Below are 16274 nucleotides of genomic sequence, written 5' to 3' on the forward strand. Positions count from 1 at the left end.
TGTTGACAAAGCAGCATCTGTGCATCTGCCCTGTCTGGAGAGGCTCAATGAACAACAAAGCCTTCAGAATCTTACAATGAAAGTTTGACAAAGATCAAGATGATAACTACAATCCTATGTATGTACGTATGTCTACAGAACCTGTTTGGACAGTGGCTGTGCAATGCATTTACACAGGGAACAGGTATTTGAAAAACTATGCCACTTCTTTGTATTCAGATGTGGGTATAAAAATAAACAGTATGAAGAAAGAACTGCAGTCGTAATTTATATATTTTAAAAACATCATATGTCCCCATGATTTGTATTAATTGGATACAAGTATGAATGTTAAGTAAACTGCCTGATGCAGATGTTTGGTAAAGCAGGATCACGGTATTTAACAGTTATTATTCAACTTATAACAATCTCAAAAGGGAAAAGGGCCTCATGGCGCTATGAAAATCACACACACACACACACACACACACACACACACAAACACACGCACACACATTTGTGCAGCCGTCCTTATTAGGACTTCACATTGACTTCCATTCCATGTGAACAGCTAAACCAAAACCTTATCACTATTCTTAGCCATGACGAATTCATGCCTTACCCTAACCTGACCTGGCCACAACCCTCATAACTTACCCATTACCTTAACCATAGTTACTACTATCCTAACCCTAACCTGACCTAAACCCGAACTTAACCGTATCCTCACCATCACCATAAAACATGTCTTCATCTTAGAATGTAATGATTCTCATTCTTGGGGTCTTGCTTTTTGTCAAGACTCAATATTTAGGTCCTCACAACATGAGTAATACCTGGACACACACACACACACACACACACACACACACACACCCTCCTCTGCTCCTCAGTTTATCTTCTTCCTCTGCTCATTCATATCCAGCTCTCTCTCTTTCTCTCTCTCTCTCGCTCTCTCTCTCTCTCTCTGTGTCCAGCTCTTAGTCCAGGCTCCGTGATCAAAACTCCATTTTAACACTTCAACCAGTGAGAACTTCACTTACCCGAAACCTCGCGGGATATTTTCACCGGTGGACGAGATCATTGTTCCGTTGGTTGTAATTCGGCGATGAGGATTTCGACCTTGTGTCACCGGTTGACTGGCGAGGTCCCAACGTGCATCCGGCGTTTGTCTGACGGACGGGAGCGGCTTCATATGCGGGTCTGAGGAGGCGAGGGCACGGCTTCGGGGAAGGTGGGTGAGTGAAAGAGAAACTCCTGTTACTGAGGAAACATTCACTAAAAATCAGATTTAATAGAAAACTGTGGAGAAAACAGACCAAAACAACGAGACGAATCTGTTTCCAGGTCAGTTAGGAGGAATTTGGAGCTCATGCTAAGTTCGTTGAGTTAGCTCGTTAGCTTAAACTAACATCTACCTGCAGGTTCGTTTACCTGGATGTTAGCTTCGCTCGGTTATTACAAGAACCAAGTTAATATAATGTGTTCTGTAAAATTATTTATTAGCATCAAAAAGCATTAAAGTTCATCAAGGGTAAAACTCATTGACCGTATTTTCTTTGTAACTTAAAGCTGTAGTTGTATTATTCTGTTTTCTGTGAATTAAAGGGTCTTAACTTCTATTTCCACTTTCAATCGATCTGTCATTTATTTTGTTATTTTCAATTAGTTGACCCCCCCCCCCCCCCCCCCCATGAAATGTTATAAGTGAAAAATGTTATTAAAAAAATCCACTGACCGACAGACAAGATATTTACTCAGCTAAAGATAATAATGACTAAAAAACAACATTCAATTCATTTCAATGCATTTATTGTTGTTGCAGTGTTCAATTAAATGAAGTGTCCCATTGGTACAAATAGCAACGTAACACATTACAAAATATAACAGTCTAATACATACTTTGAAAAACACACTAGACTTTTTCACATTTCCAAAAAAAACCTAAGAATATGTGACTTGTATTTTTTAAACGAACTGGTAATTAGTATCTACATGATCATAATTGCTACTGAGGAACGTCCTATTAATTGAGTATTGAATTATTTATTCATCTTAATTTGAAGCCTTTAAAAAACATGATTTGTGAGAAAGTATATAAAAGCGATTGGAAGAACATAAAGGCTTAAACTCGGCAAAAAACACTTTACAAGTAAAAGCTTTGAGAAACAAAATTATATACTGTATTACCAGCTATAAAAGCTGTGAGGATTTTGATGAAACTGATAATTTTTTCTTGGTGTTATCTCTGTTCGCTTTACAGGCACACAGGGTTTGAAATTGCTCCAAATTCGGGCCGGGAAAACCAGAAGGATCAGAAGAATAAAACAAGTAGAGGTAATAAGAATAATGACTTAAGTTCTTTGGCTATAAGAACACTACGATTTAGAGCTTTTTTTTAAAAAATAATTGAGATTAGTTGAAGCAGTTTAGGAGGAGGAGGAGAAGTCAGCTGTTCATAAAATTATTATTTGTTGTCCACAGACTTTATTTGTGTGTGTGTGTGTGTGTCTGTTAGATAATAAACAGATTTTACAATCAATTTGTTACTATAATTAGGATAAGTTATACATAAGAAATCTCCTTGTAATCAAATCAAACACTAACATTAAAAAGGTGGTGTTTACTTCCACTGTTAATTACATACATCTAAGATGGGCTTGGGCAGTAATTCTCCAGTTGCCCCTCTGGTTGCTCTCTCCACTAAGTTTTCCGGTTATAGTGTTGACTTTCTACAGGTGGACAAAGTAGCTGTCTTTGCTAGAGGCATGTGTCAAAATCAAATCGTGTTTTAAATGCTGCATCATCCGTTTGTGCTTTGGCATGTTTGAGTGTGTGACTCACAACGTGACCCTAAGACACCCTGCAGGCTTCATGTCTAAAGCAAGTGTCATAGTTATACAGAAAAATGCTGAATTGTAAGTTAGTACATGTGTAGTACTTTTTGTAACTTTACGTCTTGGCCCATTGTTTTATTAGAGTAAGTTGGCCAGGATGTGAATGAAACGTGGTGATGTCTGGATCAGTGCAGGATTTAAAGATAGAGATTTATTCCGCTGGCTGCTGCCATAGTCATTGTTATCTCTGCCAAGGAGGGCGTGTTTTCACCTCTGTCTGTTGGTTTGTACCCAAAGTATGCAAAATCTACACAACAGGTTTCTCTGAATCTTAGTGGAAGGTGGGGTACAGGTCAGGGAAGGAATCTTTATTAACAGTTTCTTTAAAATTGCAGTATAGGGCATTCCTCATCACTGATTTCCCAGGGAATAATTCTATATAATTACATATATAAATTCAGGGTTCATAGGTTTCCCTGACAAACCACTTAGATCTGATTTTGACGTGGTGAAAGGTACCACCTTTCATGTGGTCATGACAGGTGTGTCCACTTTGACTATGTAGTCCTAGTGTACCTGCTATTAATCCACCCCAGCACCTCTCTTGTGGGTCATTCTCTCCTCTCATTTCCCATTTTCCCTCCCCATCAGCTTTCTACTGTGTACTATGTGTAATCAAGAAAAAAAAAAAACTCTCCAAAGCATACTAACAAAAACAAGTGCAGTGTCAGCAAACTACAAACATTTTACAGTCGCCTTTCAAGTTAATAGTGGGTAAGCGTTTCATACTCATAAGATAGATGTTGGGTGGAGTATCGGTTTAACTGCTTCGAAAGAAAAACCGCAGGTCTTCAAATTCACAGCTTGGAGCCTTCACAGATACGCTTGTACATGGGTGGCTGCTCTTTTTACTCTTTAACGCTCCTCAAATAGTTCTTTTACTGGCACTGTAGGAAACTGGAGGCTGTTGGTCTGAGGCTGGAAGACATCTGGAGATATGGCCTTGTACCAACTTCTGGCTATCAGTGTGGCACTGCCATCAACCTTCGCTAAGGGCATGTACAAAGTGTTTAATGTAAAAATGTAGCATCTGTGTGGTTAATTTTCTTCTGTCCAGGGCAGTTTCTGGTTTGCATCTGTTCCGGTCATAGACTGTATGGACTGTATGGATCAAAGTACATATACATTTTTACCAAGGGGGTTTCTGTCATCTTTGGTTGTTCTTATCACACAATGTACTTTCAAGTGTTTGTGTTTCTGCATCTGATAAGTTTGATTATTTGATGCTACAAAAACTGGGTGATTGACTTGCAGTTGGTTGAGCCTACGTATCTGTGACTGCTGTGCAGTCTTTGGCTCAAAATGAATCCAGAAGTGCCAGACGACGGGCCTTATTTTTACTACATTTTTGTACAATGCAAGGAAGTGGAGGCGAACCGTCAATCTATATTTACAGTCTATGGTTTGACCCTGTGCTGGGAGGACGAAGCCCTGATTTCCTGTCCCAATAACTACAGTAATGTTGGGAGTGTTGCTTGCCCGAGGGGACCTTTGCTAGTTGTGTCAAATCTGTAATAGATAGGCTGGTGAATAAAATGACTGATATGAATGATCCAGACAACGTTGAAGGTCAAATCTGTCAGTTAAAACAAACATACAAGAATCATAATGACCATCTTCTGCTGTCAGAGAAATCACCTCACCCTCTTGTTTCTGACAAGTCCTGCAACCACTCATCAAAATATTTACCCACAGTGCTACCATTTGACCTAAATTTACATTTTGTACATTATTTTGAAGGTAACCATCTATTCAAAAAAGCAGTAATAACATAGGACACTTAAATTTGCTTGACTTCTTACTTTATTTTTCTTGATGGACTTTGCTGATGAGCTGAAGAAAGGAGTGTTCCCAATTTCTCGCCCCCTTCGCTATAGACTCTTGTTTGGGTGTTGATAGCTGTGCCACTGGGTCTCTAAATAGTACATTACACAACTGGGCCAGATGTGCAGTTTTAAAGGGCTCGTGACTCTTAATGAGACAGTCTGGATTTTTTTTCTTCACACAGTGAGGAACATTGTTAACTCTGGTGTTAGCAGCAGCTGGTCATGTTGTCCTGAGAAACCCTCTCAGTTGAGAGATTTATGGTTGCCATAGTTTTGCAATAAGATTAATTAACCCGCCTGGGCAACCCATTTTTGATTGTTGTAATTACCAAATATAATTGAGTTAGAGAGTTAAATGCACTGATTATGTTAATAATACTTTAGATTGGCACGAGTGGAGAAAAATGTCTTTTACGACATCTGGACAGTAAGATGTTGTAATGACCTACTGTAAAATCAAAAGGCTCATTTCTCATTTTCTCTCTAGATATCATACTCTGTTAATGCTAGGCTTGCCACGCCTGGAGAAGCTAGAGTAGGCTACACTTTGAACATATGCATCCCATCCCACCCCATCCCATCAGCCCTCTCTTCAAAACTGAATTGGTCTAACCAGATATTTGTCTTGTATTTTACTGGTATTAATGTGGATAGAAGTTAAGAGGTAAACCATCTCTGCTCTCTCCACAGGTGAGTAACAGGAGGTGTATGTTGCTGTAGTTTCTGTGCCACTACCATGAGCTGGAGTTTCTTGACTCGTCTGCTGGAAGAAATCCACAACCACTCCACGTTTGTGGGCAAGATCTGGCTCACCGTCCTCGTTGTATTCCGCATTGTGCTGACAGCTGTAGGAGGAGAGTCCATCTACTATGATGAGCAGAGCAAGTTCGTGTGCAACACGGGTCAGCCGGGCTGCGAGAACGTCTGCTACAACGCCTTCGCCCCGCTCTCACACGTCCGCTTCTGGGTCTTCCAAATCATCCTGGTAGCCACGCCTTCACTCATGTACCTGGGCTACGCAGTCAACAAGATTGCACTGGCAGAGGAGCGAGCTGACGGTGGGGAAGTGAGTGGATTATCACGGAGAAAACCCAAGAAGCATTACCTCGGGGGCAGAAAGCAGCACAGGGGTATTGAAGAGGCAGAGGACGACGAAGAGGAAGACCCGATGATCTATGAAATGGCAGAAATGGTGAGCGATGGTGAAGGAGCAGCAAAAGGAGACGGTGGTGAAGAACAAGTAAAGGTCAAGGCACGGCATGATGGACGCCAGCGTATAAAAGAAGATGGGCTTATGCGTATTTATGTGCTTCAGCTCTTGGCCCGCTCTTTGCTGGAGGTGGCGTTCCTGTGCGGACAGTACATCCTGTATGGATTTGCAGTACCTCCGATCTACTTGTGCTCTGACCTGCCCTGCCCTCACAGTGTGGACTGCTTTGTGTCTCGCCCCACTGAGAAAACTATCTTTCTCCTCATCATGTATGTCGTCTCCCTGCTCTGTCTGGCTCTCAATGTATGGGAGATGCTTCACTTGGGCATCGGCACCATCTGTGAGATAGTACGCGCCCGCCAGCTGCAGCTCCCCAATGAAGAGTTGTATGGGAACCATGGAGCTCTGAAAGAGGCCGGATTGGGCGGAAGTGATTACAACGGCTACCCTTATTCTTGGAACGCGGCATCGGCTCCACCAGGGTACAACATTGCAATCAAGCCTATTGTGGTATCTACAAAGAACCACGACAAATCACTGCCCATCACCGACCTTGCTAATGCTAAGATGGCATGCCGACAGAACCACGTGAACATTGCCCAGGAGGAGCGACAGCAGTACTCCAGAAATGATGACATGAGAGAGGGGATGGGAGATGCCTCCAGATGTGTTCAGAAGGAAATCGGTCAGCCTCAGAAAACACTGGAGGCCGAGAGTCAGGCCTACCAGCACCTTCAGAGCCACAATAATAATAACCACAGCATTCCTCACCGTGAACGTAAACACCAGCAGGTCTACAAACACGCCTCCAGCAGGGCAGAGGCAGACAGAGGCAGCAGCAGCACCAGTAGTAACAGCAAATACGGAGTAGTGAAGGGCTCCGAGTGGATCTGAAGTACAGACTGTGACTTTTGTTTTTCTTAAAAACAGTAATCAAAACCTTCATCAGCATATATTTACATCTGTATGTCTTGTATTAAATTGTATTAAAAAAGGACAGGGGAGCCACCTTATAATAATATTCAATGATATTCATGCAATTTAAATAGTTAGTTAAACCAGGAACCGCCCTGTACCAGACACTAAAGCTCTGTCCATCCTGGAGGATGTTCATGTCGACTTAAATTCAGCATGGATATAAAGTGCAGAGGCATTTTTGCTGAAACCTATGGTGCCTTATGTAAACAGTCAAAGAGCTGCTTCCCACTGACTCTGCATCACTTTATGTTCAACTGTTCATAATGATTTTTTACACAATGTCTTCATCACTATGAACTGACAACAGGAGCCTGCATTATGTGGCTAGTTTTCATGACCGTGTTAAAGCAGTATGAATATTTTCACCAAACTTTCATCATTTTCAGTGCTATGAAGAAAAAACTGTGTGTTGTCATTCACTAAATTGACTGTTCTTCTTGTGTTCTCTTTAATACTCTTTATTGGTCAGTGGATTTTTGGCAAAGTTTAGTGACCTTAATTTGTTGTTCGTAGTATTTGTGTTGGCCTGTTGCTTTTAGACACATGTGCTGTTTGTGCCATGAAGATCTTTTCAACCATTATTCAATTTGTATTTGCGTCTGGCCTGTTTTTTGGTATTTTTTTATTTGTATGAAAAATTCCTTGTAATTAATACAATCTCTTATTTTCACATTGAGATGCCGTGAAGGCCAGCCCCTGACACTCTGCCATTGTTTCATTTTGTCAAAAGTATTTTTATGAACAAAAGAGTGCATGTTTTGAATAAAGACTTTATACTCGTCTCACATTTTGACAATGTTGTCTTCATGAAAGGTTGTAAAACCTAAAACAATTAATATATTTAATCCATTTCAACATATGGATGTCAGTAGTGAAGTAGAGACAAGTGAATGTGCCACTTTCTTCAGTGGGACTACTGTGTGTTCAGGCACACTGCCCTCTGCTGGGCAGGGAGGCTAATATAATGATTTTTTTCTTGAGTGAGACTCCACAGTATTTACATTCTCCGTAATATATTTCTATATATTTACATTTTTAGAGGGAAGTAAAACATTGCTAGGTCACATGAACAAATTTGTCAAAGTATATGACCATTTTATAACTTGATGTCAACTTTTTATTTTATGTCCTCATGATAAATCCTATTTTTGTTTGCTTAGGATGCTTTCATATCTACAACCTATTCTTGTTCTATTGTTTAACCATCTCTGTGCCTGAGATAAGTCAGAATCCGTGTTGGTTGATATGGTCATCTCATTTTCAGGTCCTAAATGACAAAAGTATGAACATGTTTATTAATATAGAAATAACTTCATTAATTTGCAGAAAGAAGATGAAGAAATGTATACATATTTTACTTTCATTATCAAATTCATTCAAAGTAACAGCTGACAAAGACATTGTTTTGTGGAACAGATAATAATATATAGTGGAAATCATCTATGCAACATTCAACATGACTAAATCAGATGAGAACATGAAAAGAACAATTAACGTAATTAATTCAGGTATTCAAATAAAAGAGAAGGTGATTAAAATAGTAAATATATTAATGAATTAATGATGAGTTAATCTATTAATGATCTTAGTTAATTAATTAATTAGTTAAACACTGATCATAGGACAGCGCTGAATTTGTGCTGCGTTCAAGGTACTGTTACAACCTCATGTAAACTATAGCTGACAGCGTGAATTTGAATCGAATAAATAATTACGTTAATTGTAAAATTACTTGCACAGGACGCGGACTCCATTTTAATTGTTTATTTCAGTTTATTGATCGCCATCAAGGCATCACTATTTGAAAAACCGATGACACAATCCCCGATAATCCGCCGTGGAGATCTGATGTGAGGAGCTCTTGAACGCAGCGTCGCACCGGATGTGACCCGAACTTTACGTTGACGTCTCCAGTGTTTTTAAAAAAGCGGCGGTTGCTCCTCCACCTTCTCATGAACCACTCGCCTCAGATTCTCTGGCTCAGCTCTTCAGAATAATCACACAACGTAAGTGCGTTGTTATTTCCCCCGCTTCGGACGATGCGGAAGCTCTTTACCGGACGATCGATCCTCACAGCGAAGCGGCCAAACGCCATTTTTGTTGAGGAAAGCTCAGCTAGCATAGGTCGGCTAATGCTAACCACCCGCAGCTAAGTGTGTTAGCTAAACAGCGAGGTGCAAAGCTAATGCGTGTGGTGCTGTTGTTGTTGCGATGCAGAGTCGCGCTGCCTGTGTTTCCTGCACAACTTGATCATTGTCAAAACGTATTTTAGAGAATCAATCTTACTTTTGAGAAGTCGACATTTAAACTTTATTGTGAGCTGATAGACTCTTGTTTTACTTCCACTTTATTAACTTACTTGTGTAGTTTTTGGCAAAACAGAGATTAGAATTGATTAGTTGCAAATAATAAGAAAATCAGCTGTTTATAGACTCTTAATATCAGGCTCTTATTTTGAAATGTTTATACAAAATGTTATAGAATTGTAAATCCTGCTACTTGGTACAAGCCTGTCTGTCTGTGCAGGTCAGTTTTACCCTGTAATGAATATTTTGTTTGTTAATGCTGTTGTTTTCTGTCTTTACGCAGGATCCTGGTGCTTTACAGTGAAGCTGTGAGCTCCTTCTCTGCCCCAGGATCATGCACCAGCAGCAGTACACAGAGGAGAGAGGCCTTCTGGGAAAACTGTGTCCTGGGGACAAGAAGCTGGAGGGGAAGAACTTCTACCTAGACAATGTGAAGAAACGCGCAACAGCTTTGCTTTTGGAGGCCATATCTCTATTAGGAGGGGTGAGCTCCTGAGAAGATTGTGCACCTGTCTGATCTAATGATTTTCACCAATGTTGCAAACCTGCAGAGGCCGCGCTATTTGGACAAAAACTTCAAAATCATTTCACATATCACAAAGGTCATAGCTGTGTCTCATTATGTTATGAAGTCTCTAGAATATAACATTTGAAAATTAGCAGTCAACAGAGCTGATCTCATTTATTGTACTTTACCTGCTGTACTAAAGAGTATCAATCAATTTCAAAACAGCAATGACATTATTTGCACTTCTGAATAAGTATTCAACAGATTCCACAGAGTGCATTTGAGAAATGACCAATCTGACAACTCATATTGGTTTCTAAAGTTAAAATTTTCAACATTAAAGTAGAAACTAATGAGTCAATGTCTGTTTTTCCTCCTGCTGAAGAAAATCGAGAGTTTTCTACACAAGGATGTGAACTTTGTTGTGACCGGAAGCCAAGAGGGTCTGCAAGAGGAGAGGAGTGTGGTGACCAATGGACGGGCAAAGGGAACAAATGAAGAAACCCAACATCCAAACAGTAAACGGAGTCAGAGTGTCCTCAGCAGCGAGAAACAGCCACCGGGAACTCCTCGACCGATGGTACTGAACATCAGGCATATGTGTCTAAAACTTTTCACAGCCACTGATCAAGCTCACAGGGGTGTTGAAATTCAATTCTTTAATATTATTAAAGGGGATTTAAGCTGATAATTGCAAATGAAATATATTACACATAAAATACTGCTGTTTAAGACTAAGTGACCTGATACAAACAAATGAATAGTGTGAATAGTGTATAACATGTGTATTGATACCAATGATTCAACATCCATATAATTAAATAATATGGTGTATGTTATAAAATATTGTATATAGACACATGTAGTGAATATCTGTGCTGTATTTGTATTTTCAGGCTTGTGGCAGCCGGGGGAAAGCTCTGCTTGAAAAAGCCATTCGCAACAATGTAAGTCAAAATAGCCCAAACCGGTTTTAATCTAGTAGATCTTCAGATTTTATCTAATTTTTCTGGGTAGTGATATTATACTGAAGAGAGACGTAGTTTGTTATTTTTATTCTAATGATTCTGTGTTGTAGGAGCGACTGAAGAGGAGCAGTGTTCTGGCCAGTGCCCGATCGTGGGGAGTGAAGATTTTGTTTGTGGATGGTATCCTAACTTGAAAATAACCACAGAGGGGTTCCACATAAGAGAGTAAAATGTGAACAGCATTTGCCATGTGTGTGTTCGCATATGTAGTGCTGTGAGGTGCTTCTCGCAGCAGGTGGCACCATACAAGTGTTTTTGTTCTTACTGATGTTACTTGCATCTGTGCCTAATACAAACTGAAGAAGTCTTCTGTGTGTACCAACACTGAACTGTCACATTCTTAAAGCACAGAACAGTGTTCGTATTGTTCCTTAATGTGGTGTCAGATGTGGTTTTGTATCTGAAACAACTGACTCGAGAGAGTTTCAGCGTGAAGCACAAGAAACCCGAGGTAAGATTTCACTTCAAAAACGTCCAGACTTAACAGTTAAGTAGAAAGAAATCAAGTAAGTGAATCGATAAAAGGCAGAAGGTCTTAAAGGTGTCCAATTAAATAAGCTTCCATGAAAAGGAGTAATGAATAAGTAATATAAAAACTACTATGACATAATGCACATCTGCATTTGTTCCTTAATATCTTTCCCTTTTTTTAATGCAGCGGACCTACACCAAACCACAAGGTTCCCATGTTGTCAAAGGTTGGTTTATGTTTTGTGTTTATTTTCCAATTATTCTGTGTTTCTGTTGGTGTAAGTGTTCAAATTCATTTGATTGTTTTTTCTGTTCCTGGCACACAGCTGCAGCTTTGAGGTCTCCATACCTTAAAATAGAAGACTCCAGCAGGTGAGTTTCACTCGGTGAAGTTTCTGTTTGTTTATCTTCTTCCAGGAAAGCAGTAGGATTTGAATTCGAGTGCAAAGTTAAAGAGGAGAAATCCCTCAAAGTGACCCATCCAATCCTTTGTTTATGATTCCAGTCAATCGAGCTGGAAGTCAGCAGAGGGGGTTGTGTTTTAGGTCTGTCTCATTCCATATAATGGTTGTTTAGCATCAGATTAATTCCTTTTTTTGCAGTTGAAGCATAGTGACAGTGAAACTACAATGGGCGGCAGTGACCTTTCTCTGTATCTGCCCATCACACCCCACTGGGTGCTAGTTGTGGCGGTTTCCATTTCAGCCCTGATGATTTTCCTAATTGAACCTGTTAAGAAGTCCTATCATGTAATGTGACGAGGCCCCCTGCCCTCCAGTGATGCTGCCCCCCAGGAGCCTTGCGCTCAAGCGGATACGATGTCTATTTGATGAGACTTTGCAGGCTTCACTGCCAGTTCCTTCTGGGGATCTCTCTCTGTGTTAACAGGTCTTTTCATTTGCCCTCTCATTTCAGTTAATTGAAGTGCTCTGGCTAATGTATAGACCCTGGCAATGAGAAACTGAACTTATAACATCTGAAAGGGTTGAATAGCAGGACTAATTTAAGATGTGTAATCTAATTTGCAGAGTTGCAAGGTATGAAATATAACCCATGTCAGAATTTGATAAGAAGAATAGTCATAATAATATTGTGTATATATTCAAATATGCAGTCTTGTATTGTTTATCTTTTATTTTCCACACTAAATTCTGTTGTTTTGTCATCTAACCAGGAAATACAAACCCTTGCATATACAGTCTATGATCTTCCCATCGCTTTGCTACTTGGGCCGATTTAGTCCCTTTGAATCTCCTCCTCCTCTATTTGGAAATCAAACAGAAGAAAGTAAAACAAGGTTTGTTCAACTGTGCCAGAGTCAATATTTGAGTGCTAGTTTGATTCTCACCTGGGATATAAAAGAAAACATATCGACTGTTAAATGCTGTAAAAACAATGTCTGTTATAATAGTAACTGATTTCTCACAATTGTTTATTCTTTGTTAATTAGGGAGAAGAAAAAAGTTGAAAGCAGCATTCAGGACAAATCCCAAACCCCGCTCAACTGTAACCCTGCACCGTGGCGTCCACGCAAAAAGGAAACATCGTACTGTGAATGCTGTCATCAACCCTTCACTAATCTGGAGGAGGTGGAAATCTTTTGACTCTTGTCTCATTGGTATTTGATAGATTTGCAATCACTGTGTAGACAGTCTTTGACATAATCTTTGATCGGGTCTTTGCAGCACTTACAGTCTGATCAGCACCGTATGTTTGTGCTGGATCCCTCCAACTACAGTGTGGTTGATCAACTTGTGGCTGAAATGCTTCCAGGATTCAACCCTAGTCCACCTGAACAATCAGAAGAAACAGAGTGAGTTTGATGATTACTTGTTGGAATGCAGGAATACTTTTGCTATTTGGTTTTCCAGTAGAAAAACAGTGTTTTTCTATATTTTTACTGTTTTTCATGTCTTTCTCCTAGACCACCAAGTCTGCAGCTCATCCAGGACGTCTGTGAACTGGAGCCTCTCACTGATGGCGAGACAGAACGTGCCATTCAGGCCCTGCGCAAACAAAGTTTATCGTTCGATACCAACATCTCCGGCCTCCCATCACTAGGAGTTCAGTTTCCCATCGCAAATCCAGCCGCACCACCTGACATCCAGTCTGCCACTCCTACAGAGTGCCAGCTCCCGGATATCCAGCTCCACGCTTTGAGTCCCGCCATGCCTCTATTGGATGTTGAACCACAAGCCCACGCCTCACCCAGCCAGCAGCCACCCCCCTGCCCTGATACCCCATCTCCATCTCTTGACCCTTACTCTCTGCCCCCAGTCCTCAGTCCTCAAATCCCTTCCTGCATTATGGAACTGCACAGCTCGTACTCCGAGCCGCCTGTCCTCAGTCCTCAACAGTACATTGCAGAGGAAACCATGGAAGTTAGTGAAATGGATACTGCTGAGAGTTTGTCGGAGTCTGTCTCAGGTCCCATCACCATCTCCCGTCTTCCCGCTGCACCTGAGACAAATGCAGAAGTGAAGGGAGATGATCGTTTCGCATTCAGTGGAATCTTATTTTCTAGCAGTGATAAACTGGCTTCATGTCGATCGCTGCCTCGACTTTCAGCTACAACTCCAAACCCCAAAAAACGCTGTCGATCAGTCAGCCCTAAATGTAACCGCAGCAAAAGGAGTAAAATTACAGGGAAATGTAACTGGACTGAACAAGGACATGAATCCATAAAACCAGAAAGGGACATTATGGCAAAGTGTGGGGGCTATTCATTATTTGACAGTGCCTCGTGTCAGATAACACAGTGTCCTCAACAACACGTCTCTTCTACATGCACTGTGGAAACACGTGATTTAACAACAATTTGTTTTTCCACTGTGCAGAATTTACCATGGGAACCAAGTCAAACTGACATTTTGGGTCATGATAATGCATCTGTAACTACTCCTTCAAAACCAAAGACTTTTGAACCACAGCTTCAGCCTCCCTATGAAAAATCTCACAGTGCGTTTTCCAGCCAAGACTCTCAGCGCTCACTATCCCACTCTACCTCAGTGTGCATCGAGTCGGCCCTCATCCCAGACTTTGCTGCGCTCTCTCCATCGTCATCTGACTCTGACTGGGACTGTGACCTGCTGTCACGGCTGGGCCCGACCTCAGCGACACCTCTTTTGCCCTCTGAGCAGAGCTGCGAGCTCGACAAGGAGCTCCTCCATAAGCCGTGCACCTGGATGCAAGACACCAGCTACGAGTCACGTCTGCACACGGCCCTCCAGCCGGCGACCCCTACGACCTCACTGTGTGGGGAGGAAATGGACCCATCAGTGTTTTCCAGGACTGTGGTACAGATTGTTCAAGTTCAGCACTGACTATTAATTAGGTGATTGTTTCAGAAAACTAGAAGAACTACTACTGGCAGCAGTAAGTGTTGGACTTTGCAGCTGCTTATTCCACCTTAAGAAACAATGTGCAGCACTTAAGCTCTTCAGAATAAACCACTGACGTGTACATTCAATAAATATTTAAAATTTAGTGCAAACTAAAAGGTAATGCTCAACTGTTTTTAGGTCATGCACATTTTTATTATTTGTTGTAGTAGATGCATAGTGGATGCTGAATTTAAAGAGCTTACATTATCATGCTTACTCTCAACCCGTAATTCTCCTTGTGCACAGAACCTAAGCAATTTCTGTATGTTGTGCTGACTGCTGTGTTTCAGCAGCTATGTCCGGGAACACACGGTGGTACTGAGAATTTAATGAGGCTTTTCTGAATGGGGGCATTACTCAATTACTGTAAGTGCTGCATCTGGAACAGATCCCGATTGCACCAGCGTAGATGGTCAAACGGGCGAGGCGTTGGTGGAGTGGAGGCCTCGCACAAGGTGCAAGACAAACTGTCTGATTAATGTCAAACGACTTTTCCTCCCTTCTGAAGGTGGGCCAAAGAACCTGTTTGGCTGTAGAGCACTGCAGCTGCAGGAGCTTTTTTATCTTCACTTCTCAGTTTGAGAAATTTAAGGTTAGTTGCCATTAAAGACTCACCACAGCTCATCATTGCAGAAAAAACCCTGTCACCTAGTGCTCATGGGAAAATGTGAAGTGAAATCTTGTGCAGTGTTTTTAAATAAATGTTTTTAACCTTAAACATTTCCTGCTGCGTGTTTCAGAACAAGTTGTTGCTTTAGGACGTGTGCAGCTGTGCCGAACATATTTCTTCTTGTCAGTAAATGCTGATGGTGCTCCTCGCGTAAAGGAGGCAAGGATGGAGCAAGGTCAACAGTGGGTCGACGTGTCCTGTTTGGCTCATCATCCCAGCGTCCAGCTGACACAGACAATATTTGATATCTAATCTTGGTGCTGTGTTGCGTAACCTCTTAACTTTCTAGATTTGTGGAATGACAGGATCCTTTGTTGTGAGCAGCACTGGACAAAACTACAGCTGCTTGTCACAGGAGGAGAGAGAACAACAACACCCTTTAACTTGGGAGACTTTCTGGCTGTTGTGTTCTGAATAGACTTTGTTGATAAGTAGAGAGGAGTGTGGGGAAGTACGTCTGCTGAGGGTGTAGTTGCCAACAGGGAGTTGAGTGTTTGTGAGATACAAAGCTCAAAATCTCAAATATTCTGGTCAAAAGAACTTGGCTCCTCTGCCCACAGACTCCCATTCGACAATGATGGCTTGCAGTGGAACGTCTGTGTTGATGCTTTATAGTCTGTAGCAGAGAATCAGATATATTTTCAAATTAATACATTGTTCAAAATCTCAAGCTTGTTGGTCATCTTCTGAGACGAGGAGTGGGTGGAGAGTTTCCCTCTGTCAGGGAATCGACAATGGGAGATTATATGATGGCCATGTTGAGAAAGACCTCAAATTTGGAACAATTGTTCACTTGGACTCAAAGATGAACCGATAAGATGACGGCGGTCAAAGGTCACACTGACCTCATGTCAATCATGAAGATAATGTATGAAGAATGAAACTGCACTGGTTGGTGGGGGGGCAGTAGTTCTTGTTTTGGTATAATTCCAATTAACTCCAAACATCCTCATACTGTTCGAACCCTCGGTTGGGACATATTTGTTCTTGTGAGGGTCATTTTGAGCATAGACCCGTT

General features: G+C 41.2%; 2 protein-coding genes across 3 annotated transcripts; both read left to right on the forward strand.

Moving 5' to 3' along the window:
- The first annotated feature begins 1083 nt into the window (after positions 1-1083).
- Positions 1084-6953, forward strand: LOC109627062 (gap junction gamma-1 protein-like). 2 transcript variants are annotated; one of them, XM_020083425.2, is made up of 3 exons: positions 1084-1217; positions 2243-2316; positions 5393-6953. In XM_020083425.2, exon 3 carries the CDS (start codon positions 5439-5441, stop codon positions 6804-6806), a length of 1368 nt encoding a protein of 455 aa, XP_019938984.1. In that variant the 5' UTR covers positions 1084-1217; positions 2243-2316; positions 5393-5438; the 3' UTR covers positions 6807-6953. The 2 variants fall into 2 exon arrangements, with proteins under 2 accessions (XP_019938984.1, XP_019938985.1); XM_020083426.2 differs by having other exon boundaries at positions 1094-1213.
- A 1803-nt stretch (positions 6954-8756) lies between these two features.
- On the forward strand, positions 8757-15304 carry dbf4b (DBF4B-CDC7 kinase regulatory subunit). Its single transcript, XM_020083423.2, has 12 exons — positions 8757-8896; positions 9480-9680; positions 10090-10284; positions 10601-10651; positions 10783-10852; positions 11119-11183; positions 11391-11430; positions 11530-11575; positions 12378-12500; positions 12654-12792; positions 12889-13016; positions 13128-15304. The coding sequence occupies exons 2-12, from the start codon at positions 9531-9533 to the stop codon at positions 14524-14526; spliced, it is 2406 nt and encodes an 801-aa protein (XP_019938982.2). The 5' UTR covers positions 8757-8896; positions 9480-9530; the 3' UTR covers positions 14527-15304.
- The last annotated feature ends 970 nt before the right edge of the window (positions 15305-16274 follow it).

This window comes from Paralichthys olivaceus, chromosome 21, assembly GCF_024713975.1.
Source record: "Paralichthys olivaceus isolate ysfri-2021 chromosome 21, ASM2471397v2, whole genome shotgun sequence".
In the NCBI taxonomy this organism is placed as follows: Eukaryota; Metazoa; Chordata; class Actinopteri; order Pleuronectiformes; family Paralichthyidae; genus Paralichthys; species Paralichthys olivaceus.

What these genes read in the sequence shown, in the direction of transcription:
- LOC109627062 (XM_020083425.2), top strand. Translation starts at nt 5,439, where the DNA reads ATGAGCTGGAGTTTCTTGACTCGTCTGCTGGAAGAAATCCACAACCAC.
- dbf4b (XM_020083423.2), top strand. Translation starts at nt 9,531, where the DNA reads ATGCACCAGCAGCAGTACACAGAGGAGAGAGGCCTTCTGGGAAAACTG. An exon ending in CCATATCTCTATTAGGAGGG is followed by an intron (nt 9,681 to 10,089) that starts GTGAGCTCCTGA and finishes CTCCTGCTGAAG; the next exon opens with AAAATCGAGAGTTTTCTACA. An exon ending in CGGGAACTCCTCGACCGATG is followed by an intron (nt 10,285 to 10,600) that starts GTACTGAACATC and finishes TTGTATTTTCAG; the next exon opens with GCTTGTGGCAGCCGGGGGAA.